The sequence below is a fragment of the Prionailurus viverrinus genome, chromosome C1 (genome assembly GCF_022837055.1).
Source record: "Prionailurus viverrinus isolate Anna chromosome C1, UM_Priviv_1.0, whole genome shotgun sequence".
NCBI classification, from domain to species: Eukaryota; Metazoa; Chordata; class Mammalia; order Carnivora; family Felidae; genus Prionailurus; species Prionailurus viverrinus.
The window spans coordinates 38,816,661-38,828,918 of NC_062568.1; the positions used below are offsets into that span (position 1 = coordinate 38,816,661).

At 39.2% G+C, this 12,258-nt stretch overlaps 1 protein-coding gene across 7 annotated transcripts in view; it reads left to right on the forward strand.

Annotated features, from left to right (window-relative positions):
• The window catches only part of STAT4 (signal transducer and activator of transcription 4), a 115,089-nt gene that overhangs the window by 22,999 nt on the left and 79,832 nt on the right, over nucleotides 1-12,258 (forward strand). For 5 of the 7 annotated variants that reach the window (XM_047872516.1, XM_047872520.1, XM_047872522.1 and 2 more), the window contains 2 exons: nucleotides 3,135-3,263; nucleotides 4,555-4,699. In XM_047872516.1, the coding sequence (XP_047728472.1) occupies nucleotides 3,136-3,263; nucleotides 4,555-4,699 (273 nt within the window). In that variant the 5' untranslated portion in view covers nucleotide 3,135. Of the gene's footprint in view, nucleotides 1-86; nucleotides 286-535; nucleotides 740-3,134; nucleotides 3,264-4,554; nucleotides 4,700-12,258 lie in introns of those variants that run through there. The other 2 variants (XM_047872517.1, XM_047872519.1) reach the window with 2 other exon arrangements.

Consider the following 12,258-nt stretch of genomic DNA (forward strand, 5'->3'; position numbering starts at 1 on the left):
CAAAGCTCCCTCCAGCTCTGTGATTCTAGAATAGGCCCATGTCACAAAGGGAGAAAAGCATACCACGGTGACCAGGAACAGGGCTACCTGGCAAGTGGGAAGGAGAATCCTGGACTAGTGAGGGTGGGCGTGAGTGGCCCACACAGGAGCTGGCCCAAACCTTTGGGTGAGGTTGTCTTCTTCCTAGTGAGCAGACCCTGCTGGAATTGGAGGAGCACTGTGAAGTCTAGGAGTTTGATATTTCAGTCCTGGCACCCCTTCCATCCCAGGGGCTGGCTCACCAGGGTGAGTGTGGAGCCTCAAAGGAGGAAGCCAGGAAGCCAGGAATTTAGCTCCAGACAAGTCTGCAGGGGGTCTCAGATGTATGGGACCCCCTGAGGAAAATGAATGCGCGTAACTCCACCTACTCACTCATGTCGCGACACCCTCAGACCACCTGCAGTCGCAGGAATGATGGCGGCCGGGGAGGGGGTGGGGGAGATAAAGAGAGGGCGCCCTACAGAGGGGCTCCAGCCTGATTGTTTCTGTTCTTTAGCATTTCTAGAGTAGAGAGTGGGTGGGAACCGACTCAAGTAAAGTCCCAGAGACTCTACAACTGACGCACAGGAAAGCCTCAAGTGGGAGGAGAAATGCAAATCCCCTACTGACAATGGCGTCAGCGGCTTTGTCCCGGGGACTGTGAGGGGCGATTCTGACTTTGGACTTTGGCACCGCCTGGGACCTGGGCTGAGAGAGCCAGGTAAGTAGGCAGATCACACCTTGGAGTTGCCTCTCCGGAGGAGCGCGGGTCAGGAAATGCTTATGCACAATGCCGCCGAGGCTGTGCACTTGGTGGTGTGACAGTTCACTTCACTTTAACTGGTGTGAGGATGGGTTCTTCTGAACAGCGTCCGACTCCACGAGGCAAAGATGCGCTCCCGCGCAGGTCTGTGCTCGAGACTCGGGAGCTCAGCCCGCACATCTGCACGGCGGGAGTGACTGTGGTGGCTGATGCGGAGGTGTGTCCTCGCGGAGTGCTGAAAGTGAGCCCCCCCTTCTCTTTCTTAACCAGCTTCTCTGAGCTATAATGTCTGACATGAGACTGAGTACACGGATTTCAGAGAAAAGTCTGGAGCTAGGCTGGACAGTGGCTGTGGCTTTGATGAGAGGGGGTATTTTCGGACATGTCATCTCCTTTGCAAGCTATGTGTCACGGAGCCAGCGTGGCACTATTAGCCCCCAGACAGCGCGACAAAATACCCCTTTATCTAGGGCCAGACATTCAAGAGAATCGAGAGGCGGTCAGTTTTCAAAAGAAATGTTCTGTAGTTTTCTTGTGATGGGAGACTTAGCGCTTAGAGAGTGAAAGCAAAGGAGGGAAGGATGAGTAAAGGCATTTCTAGAGGCTGCAACAGAGAAGAGGGTCCTCGGACCACACACCTTATCCTTCCCTTCTTCAGCCCTTCAGGTTCAGCTGAACCCTTAAGTTCAGCTCTCAGGAAGGTGGACCCCGGTCCTAGGAGTAATTTTTCTGACTTTGGGGTCAGTTCAGTCCAGTTAATTCTTAGTTAGAAAACAGATTGTAATGGCATTTTCAGCTCATGTGCTCTCACCATTAACTAGAATAAAACAGGGATGTAGCAGGACATTGGCACTGTGGCATGGGAACAAACATCCCAGTTTTGTGTGGTGTGTGTATATATGCCCAGCATCTGCAAAGACAACCTCAGATCCGTCCTTAGGAGCTGTGCATCTTAGGCAGGGGTCATTTTGCCTACTTGTTCCTCAGACGTTTGTCATTTTTAAAGTTGGGGTCAAACTTACTATCCACCTGCCCTATTCATAACAAAATCAAGATTGCCACTCACTCTGCATTTAACAAGCACTTACTGAGCCCCCACGATGTGCCTACAATTGTGCGTGTAAAGGTCTTCAAGACACAAAGTGATATGAAAATAAAACATTATTTCTTTTGCCAGTTTCTTTTAGAAAAACATTCTTCTATACATTTAGATCAGGGAATCTGAATTTGAATTGTTCCATTTGAAACCTGAGGAATATGTGTATGAAATACATGAAATTTATTATCGTGACCTTCTGTGAGCAAAAGGAAAACTTACCTACAAGATAGGCCGAAATATTATGGTGGTTAATCATGTAAAAGTTTTGTCCCTTGATCTAAAATTGCCGATAAAACAATCAGAACTTTTGACTTTGGAACAAGTAAAGTACTATAACTTCAAGAAGTCATATTAATCTCCCTGAGTTAGGAAATGTCTAAAGTTTCTAAACTGGCCAGCGTAGGATAACATAGGGAAACATACTTTTGTTTTGTGACGGGCTGCCACATACATCTCAAGTGTGGTTTCTTCCTCCTTAAGTAACCTGAGGGTTTAACCACTGTCAGTTGTACATCAGAGATGAATTAAAAGTAGACCTTAAAAGCTCTGCCCATTCATAGTGTATCATCAAACAGAGAAATATAAATATGCATTGGTTCACAGATATTTTGAACTGGAAGAATTAGAGCCCATGAAAATGCATACATGAAGCTCTTCCTAAAAGCTAAGACCAAATTTGATCAGAAGTCTGGGAATAGGAAGCTGACTCTGGAAGCCAGACAAATCAGAAATAAAAGAAAAAGGACTGGGCAGTTCGACACGCAGGAAGCTTTTATTGGGTACTCTTCATATAGAAAGCCCTAAGAAGGTCTTTGAAGGTGCAGTTAAGTATGTTATTTGCCTCAGGCTGCTCAAAGTCAAGAGTGCAGAGGGAGCAAGTGAGCTTGCTGAGAACACAGATTTGCAGGACAGAATGGGGGTAAGGTGAGGAGTGTTGACAGGGAATGAAATCTTTCTGGAGAAAGTTCTGGAGTTCCTGTTAGAGCAAAGCAGGACATGGTTTGGGAAAAGAGAAAGAATCATGTTCCGTGCATTAGGGATGACTTGGGAAAAAACTGAGAATTGCTTTTATCTTTGAATTGAAAGCATTTTCTCTTTACTGTTTTCTTAAATAAGGTGACTATGAAAGAAAATTTTTTCACCAGTTACTTAACTAATGGACAACATCGTCTTTGTCTGAAATCTAAGGGGAAAAAAACACATGTACCACAGTTACTAACATTTGTAAACTTTAATTTTACCCTTCATTTATAGCATGTCTCAGTGGAATCAAGTCCAACAATTAGAAATCAAATTTTTGGAGCAAGTAGATCAATTCTACGATGACAATTTTCCTATGGAAATTCGACATCTGTTGGCTCAGTGGATTGAAAATCAAGACTGGTAGGACCAAACATTATTGTATTTTCCCTAGAGGTTGATATACAAATGCCTTATGCTCTATCCATGTGGATTTATTCTATGATCTTTTTTTGACTGCGTAGATGCATATTTTTCATCAAGGATTTGGAAAGCTTCCTCTGAGGAAGAAAATCATCATCTTTTCTGGTTTCATCTGTTGTAAATGAAAATTTAATGCTTCTAGTGCATTGGGTTTTTTGGTAAGCCCAATCCCAGTAATTCCTAACTATTAAACAGCCAAGGAATAAAACTATTGTTTACATCAATTTTCAACACAGACCCCATGTAAATAATTATTTTTTATTATGTTTTACAGTCATTCTTTAAAGCTCTGTTTACCTTGTACAGTTAATTTTTTTTTTTTGCTTTGAATAGTTCTCTTTTTTATTGTGAGAAAATATACATGACATTTACCATTTTAGCCATTTGTAGGTATACAATTTAGTGGCATTCGGTATACTTATGTGGCTGTACAACTATCACCACCATCCATCTCCAGAACTTTTTCATCTTCCCTAACTGAAACTCTGTCCTCATTAAATAACTACTCTTCATTCTCTGTAGCCCAGACTTGTCAACCACCATTCTATTTTCTGTCTCTCTGAATATACTACTCTAGGTACTTTATGTAAGTGTAATTGCACAATATTTGTCCTTTCGTGACTGATGTATGTCATGTCACATGTTTTTTCAAGGTTCATTCATGTAGCATATATCAATTTCCTTCTCTTTTTAAGGCTGAATAACATTCTATTGTATATATAAGCCACATTTTGTTGGGTTATTCATCTGTCAACCAACATTTGAGTTGTTTCTACCTTTTGGCTATTGTGGCTAAAGCTGATGCAAACACTGATGTACAAATATCCGTTCAAATTCCTGCTTTCAATTCTTTTGGGTATATACCCAGAAGTGGAATTGCTGTATGTAATTTATGCTTATGTTTTGAAAAATCTCCATCCTGTTTTCCATTTCCACCAGTAATGTGCAAGGGCCCCAGTTTCTCCACATCCCCACCAACACTTGTTATTTTGGGTTTTCAATAATAGCCATCCATTTAATAGGTATGAAATGGTAGCTCACATTTTGATTTGCATCTCCCAATGATTAGTGACATTGAGTATACTTGGATGTGTAAAACTTAAGTTTTAAAAGCTTTTAAATGCTTATCACTGTGGAATACATTTATCTCTCTTTAAAACTAGTATGGTAAAGAAGTAGACATTTTACTGGACGTTGTTTCCTGCTGACTAATAACACTTTTGTTTTTTAGGGAGGCGGCTTCCAACAATGAAACCATGGCAACAATTCTTCTTCAAAACTTGTTAATACAACTGGATGAACAGTTAGGTCGCGTTTCCAAAGAGAAAAATCTGCTTTTGATACACAATCTAAAAAGAATTAGGAAAGTCCTCCAGGTGAGAATGCATTCTACTTTTTCAAAAATATTTGGATTTTTGTGTCTTAAATTCAGCTAAAAAAATATATATGTACCCTTATAATATTATTTTCAATTCAGATTTAAGAGGGAAAATTTGAATTCTCTTACCATTTTACATTTTAACTAATGTGTGTTTTTCATGAAATTCTGAATCTGAAATACACTATAAGTGGGAGGGTGTGTGTGATTCGCATGTGACTATTTACTAGTTATGTTCAAATTTGACACTCCCTGGAACAAGGATTTGAAAGACAATAGGTTCATGGCTCTCCACCAGTCCTCCCTTGCCTTTCTCTCTTATGTAACAATTTAGTTAGTATTGTTCTCATTTATAGACAGAGGTATCGTGGTTGTACGTATCTTTTCAGATTTGGTTCAAATCTCACCTCCTCCAAAAGCATTCCTTGGTACTCTTTAGCCCCTATCTCTGGCTTTCTAGCCTCTAGCTCTCCAAAGGCTCACCCAGGCAAATATGTGTTTGTCTTCTCCCCAAAACTGTGGAGTTTAGTATTCACCTTTGAATTCCCAGTGCCCATCACAAGACTGGATATATAGCAGGTGTGCACTATTTGTTGATTAAAGGTATGAATGAATGAAGGGAGTGAAACAGGGATCTAAAGAATTAAAGGCAGGCTAATACTGAGTTAAACCCAGAGGTGCTAACACACATAACAAACTCTTAATGTGAACTGCTGTAATATTTCCTGAGTGTCTATACAATGTATTAAACAACATGAAAAATGCATGTGCCGTTTTTCAGTGAGGCATTCTTAAAATCCCAAAGTTCCGATGAATACGTTTTTAGAAAATTTCATCTAGGCTATAAGAAAAATGTGCTGGAAGTTATTAACGCTTGTGGGAAGGGCATATATATTGGTTTTCCTATTGTTTGGATTGCACTGAGCCATTTTTGCCCTTGTAATGCCCTACAAATTTGCAAGACACTCGGCCTAGGTAGGAAAATAGCTTGTTGCCAACAAAACAGGATTTCCCACAGCATAAAGCAAACAATCTCTTACAGAGATAAGACATTTAACCTTGGCTTCATTAGCTTAGTGCTGTAATCAATAAGCCTAAAACAGAGGTGGGCATACCATTACCCACAAGTCAAATGTGGTCACTGCTTCTTTGGAAAGCCCATGACTAAGAATGGTTGTTACATTTTTAAGTGGTTGACAAAGAATTAAAAATATTAATAAGTTTGTGACATGGAAATTCTGTGAAATTCAAATTTTTATATTTTAGTGGAAATTGCCATGCTCATTCATTTACATATTGACTATGGCTGCTTTTGCACTACAGAGGCACTGTTGAGCAGTTGTGACAGAGTGACCCCTAAAGCCTAAAATCAAAATGTGTATGTGTAGTGTGTGTGTGTGTGTGTGTGTGTGTGTATCAATAACATTTATCTGGTCTAGAAGCAAAGGTCCTACAGGTCACTTTGCTAGAGGGACATAGATGGATAAAATGGTTGAGGCATGGTCTTTGGAAATTCTGAAATTTGAAATTCTCAAAATGTGACCTTGGGCAATCACTTAATCTTTCTGAATTCTCACATCTTTTCATGTAAATGAGTATGATCTTTATTTACTTTTGGGGATTGTAAAGAATATGGGAGTTTTTATTCTGGCAAAATAAATAGGCTTCCAATAAAGGATTTTTGTTGTTGGTAGAAAAAGAACAGGACTTTCTTAGTGTAAATGAAGAGTAAATTTAAAGGCCATCTTTTTTGGAGGGTGGAGGTAAGATTTTGAGGGAATTCAAGAACCTGCAATAACTCCCATTCGCATTTCGACTCAAGCACAAACTCTTCTGCGTATGTCACTGGCCTTCCAGCATCTTCTCTCTGTAGACCCTTCCCAACAAACTGCTCCAAGCTCCTCAACATTCCTGTCTCAGAAGAATACATCTTCTCCTTGTTCCTAAACACACCAAACTCACTCTTGAAAGACTCGGAGCCTTCGCTCATGACTATACCATGGCCAAGAATGCAAAACCATCCCTCTTACTGCAGCCCAGTTTCCAGTGGTTCCTGGAGGACCTATGGATGTCCCAGTGCACCAAGGAAATCTTCACCACCTTAGCCCTTATTCTCATCCTTCATGGATTAAAGGTGGCAAGATAACCAGCATCTCTTCTGTGCTGGATGTGTCTAAGCAGGTCACAAGCTCTTTGAAGTAAAAGCCTGACCTCCTTTTTTGGCCTCTCTACTCCCTCTGGTACCCACTGTGGTTCTACTACAAACTAGGAACTCAAAAAACAGTTGGGTTGGTTAAGATATTTTGAATTGACAAAACACTTGCTCTTTCCTTCCTTTTATAAGTGATACTTATTGGGTATTTGCATTAATTCAGAATACAGTAAAAAATAGCAATAAAGAACATTGTCAACTATGGTTGTAGACTTAAACCTGCATTTAATGTTTCTTTCTAATGTATCATATTCCCACTATGGTTTCTTTTTTGTTTTTGTTTTTGACAAATCTTTTTGAGAAAACAATATCCCCTGCTTCCCCAAGAATTAAAAGAGAAAAAAACCTCCTATCAAAACACTGTTGACACTGTACTTATCTGGTTTGAACATTTTCATCCTCTGATATTTCAAGTACAATCCGTTTAAACAATTATAGCAAAAAAGCACAGATGATACAGTTCCAGGAGAATTAAACAAGTATAAGGCAGATTTATTTTAGTTCTTTACAGAGCAGCTGAGGTCTCCAGTTTCCATATTTTAATTTCCTATGAGATGGGAGACAGTTGAACACTGATGTCCAGCTCACCTTAGCCCCTTTAGCAGGAAAGCAGTTTCAGGTCAAGGCCAGGAGCAAGGACTGCCCCAGGTTCCATCCTGACTCTGTGACTTACTTGCTGCATGGCCCAGGGCAAGAAGTTTACACTCTCTGGCTTCAGTTTCCTCAGTAGTGTGAGCAGAATCACACTGGTACGGAACCCAGGGGTGTTAGAAGCATTACAAAAATTGTAAAGAATGTGGTAAAGTCAGGATTTGCTAAAAAACAAATACCTGCCTTAGATATTTCAAGAATGCTTCACCATGTTCTTGGGCCTTTTTTTTTTTTTAAACTTTTTTGGGTTTACAGAAAAGTTGAGCAGAAAGTACATACTCCCTCTCTACCTGCCTCTCCCCACTTCCCCTATTATAACGTCTTGGATTGGTGTAGTACACTTAGTACATTTGATGAACCTATTGTGATATGTTACTATTAACTTACGGTCCTAGGTTACATGAGGGTTTGCTTTTTATGTTGCCCAGTTCTATGGGTTTGACAAATGCATAATGTCATGTATCCACCATTACAGTTTTACTGTCCTAAAATCTCTGCTCTATTAGTTCATCCTTCCCTCCCTTATCCCAAACCCCTGGAAACCACTGATCTTTTTTTTGAGTTATTTATTTATTTATTTTGAGAGAAACGGAGACAGCATGAGCCTGGGAGGGGCAGAGAGAGAGGGAGAGAGAGAGAATCCCAAGCAGGCTCTGCACTGTCGGTACAGAGCCCGACACAGGGCTCAAACTCACGAAATCGTGAGATCATGACCTGAGCCAAAACTGAGAGTCAGACACAACCAACTGAGCCACCCAGGTGCCTCAACCACTGATCTTTTAAATTTTTCTCTAGTTATGCATTTTCCAGAATGTCATATAGTTGGAATCATACAGTATATAGACTCTTCAGATGGGCTTCTTTCACTTAGTAATGTGCTTTTAAGTTTCCTCCGTGTCTTTCTGTAGTTTGATAGCTCATTTCTTTTTATTGCTGAACGATATTCCCTTGTATGAATATACTATAGTTTGTTGATCCAATTTTGGCGATTACAAATAAAACTGATATTAACATTCATGTGCAAATTGTTGTGTGGGCATGAGTTCTCAACCCATTTGGGTAAATACCTAGAAGCTTGATTGCTGGATCTTTGTTCTTGGGCTGTCTCCCGCAGGGCTCTTTTCTTTATTCATCTCCCTCACTGTGTCTTTTTCTGGGACATTTATTTCTCACAGTTCTGGAGGCAAGGAAGTTTAAGGGGCCAGCAGATTTGGTGTCTGATTCAGCTTCCTGGTTCAGAGGCTGCTGTCTTTTCCCTGGGCCTTACATGGTGCAAGTGAGGAGGGAACTTTCTGGCTTTTTGTAATGTTTATTCATTTATTTTAAGACAGAGAGAGAGAGAGAGAGTGCAAGTAGGGGGAGAAGCACAAAGAGGGAGACAGAGAACCCCAAGCAGGTTCCTTGCTGTCAGCGCTGAGGCTGATGCTTAACCAACGGAACCACCCAGGCACACCTAGGTTTTCTTTTATAAAGGTGCTAATTCTATCATGAGGGCTCTGCCCTTATGAACTAATCACCTCCCAAAGGCTCCACCTCCTAACAGCCTCACATTAGGGGTTAGGAATTCAACATACGAATTTGGGAAGACACAAATAATCTACAACAACCTTCTGAGGCACCTGGGTGACTCAGTCAGTTGAGCATCCAACCTCAGCTCAGGTCATGATCTCACAGTTTGTGAGTTTGAGCCCCGCATGGAGCTCTGTACTACCAGCTCAGAGCCTGGAGCCTGCCTCGGATTCTGTGTCTCCCTCTCTTTCTGCCCCTCCCTGCTCACACTCTGTCTCTCTCTCCCTCTCAAAAATAAATAAACATGAAAAAAAATGCAAGGTGCTTACAACAGTGCCTGACACATAGCTATAACAACCTTCCTCCCTGTCTCCTTCAGAATGACATTTTAAAAAATTTAAATGGTGCATATTTGTTATAAAAAATTGAAGTAGTACAGGAAAAAAATGCAAAGAAAATAGGAAATAATTCAAAATCCACTGCCTACATTTAACTATATTAATATTTGATGAGTGTCATTCCAGATGTCTATACATTGATATGTGGATAAAAGGCCTGGTGGTTACCAGAATCTTGGAAGTCTCCTGTGCCCCCTCTGTAACTCCACTTTGCTCTGTCTCCATCCAGAGTAACCACTAAATCTAAATTTTGCAGTTGTCAGTCTCTTCCTTTTTGTTATGGTTTTACCACATAGGTCAGCATCCCTAGACAACATAATATATGTTTGCAAGTTACTGAACCTTACATAAATGGGATCAAGTGTATTTATTCTTCATAATTTTCCTTCTTCACTTAACATGGTTCCTAAGATCCATCCATGTTGATGTGGTCACAGTAGTTTATTCGTTTTCATTGCTATGTAGTATTCCATTGTGTGAATATATCACAGTTTGTCCATTTTACTATTGATGAGCATTTGGGTTTTTTCTATTCACTATTCACTCTTCACTATTTCAAACAATGTCTGAATATTCTTGTGTGTGCTCTTTGGTGCTTGAAATGTGCATGAAACTCTCTAAGATAGATAACTAGTAGTGGTATTGCTGAATCACAGAGTATACACATCTTTAATTGCACTATAATGCCAGAATTGTTTTCCAAAATGGTGATACCGGTTTACACTCTCCCAACAGAGTAAGAGTTCTGGCTGCATATCGTTGTACATACTTGTAGGGTCATATACCACATATCAATCTGGTAGTGTATCCATCTTATTTCTTCAGCTTATTTTTTTATTCTTTTCTAAATTTTTATTCAAGTGCTTTATTTATGTTGAAACTTTCTTTTTTTTCTTATAAATGAATTTAACTCTATACCTTTTTGAGAGGTACTTTTTATGTACTTTCATATGTAGTGCTTTTACTGTTCATATTGAAATAGTTCATAATTTCAGTATGGACTTATAATTTCTAAATGAACTTAAAAAACCATCCCACTAAAAATATATAGAAATACTAGATAAAATATAACAGACTTTTTAAAAAAGTTTTTTAACATTTATTAATTTTTGAGAGACAGAGATAGAGCATGATTGGGGTAGGGACAGAGAGAGAGGGAGACACAGAATCTGAAGCAGGCTCCAGGCTCTGAGCTATCAGCACAGAGCCAGATGTGGGACTCGAACCCACAAACTGTGAGTTCATGACCTGAGCTGAAGTTGGATGCTTAACTTACTGAGCCACCTAGTTGCCCCAAATATAACAGGCTTTTAATTGCATAGGCAAGCTTATCACATTAAAAGACATTCTAGAATCCAAAAAAAAAAAAAATTAACCATAAAACATCGCTGTAAATAGGAACTACACTGGGTACTATAATACATTCTTGGATTCTTAAAATTCAGATTCCCAAGCATGCAGGACATCAGAAAGAGAAGTTCCCAAAAGTAGCAAGAGAGAACAAATATATTACCTACACAGAAATGAAAGATAACCTAAAAGCCCAATTTAAAACAGAAATGAAAGAAGAGTAGAATAATTTCTTCACAGAGCTGAAGTACAATATCCACCAACTTAAAATTCTATACCCAGCTAAGTTATTATACAAATTTAAAAGTTCACCATGCAGACACTACTAATGGAAATTAAACACAGATGTTAAGCATGCATGGTAAAATTTCAAAAGTACCACGACAACAAATGAAAATAGAGTGCAGAAGAAATTGAAGGAATAAAAAAATAAATATTTAGAATCTGTAAAAAAAAATTGAAAGCACAAAATGAAATATCAGAAAAAAATCCAAATAATGTCTGTTAAATGTACAAAACTCATCAATTATTAGAGAAATTGTGAATTTTACAGGATCCATCTAAAAATATGAAATACCAAAAGATGATGAGATCAAATAGGTGTGCTGGGGCTGTTTTGTAGAGAAGTTTGGGGATCTTGACCAGGAGTCTTAGTCTTATTCTGAATGAAATGGGAATCCATTGGCAAATTTGAATGGGGGTGTAACATGAATTAATCTCTGTTTTAAAAAGCTCACTCTGGCTGTTAAATGAACTGTTCTGAGTCAAGAGGAAATTGGAGAGACCTATTAGAAAATTCATTGATTTTTTTTTTGAAATCAACATATTGAAATCTTTTTCTATTATGGTGGATTTATCACCACTTCTAAACTTCAGAAGCTTTGGCTTTATGTATTTGTTAATATGCTGTGAGGAGCCTAGATATAAGGCAATATTGGTGGACTAAACTTTAAAAAAACAATTTAAAATACCTTTCTTTGATCCACTTACCATTTGTCATCTTGAAATTTTATGGTGTGGTTTTCTTTTTGTTGCCATTTGGTAACCAGTAAATGAATTCATCTCTTCCTTTTCATACTTCCCTACATCACTTTGTACTGGGCTATGCCTTTTATAAATATTCTATAACAATCTTATTATTTGGTCAACGCATATTGAATGAGTTCTTACTGTGTTACCAATCCCATTTCAAGCACTAGGGATACTATTGGAGGGAGTCATGAAGCTTATAGTCTAAACAATTCACACCTCCTATGTTTTGTTTTTTAACTTACAGGAGCTTCCATGGGCCTTCCTCAAAAATGAGTGTTAGCGAGGTAAGGGAAAGAAGGCATCAGCAATCTTGTCTGATGATAGAAAAAAATGTGTTCAGGGTTTTGGCGTTAACTCTGTGGTTAGTAATCCCACCACCCACAGAGCATTTTTCACCCACCAGGA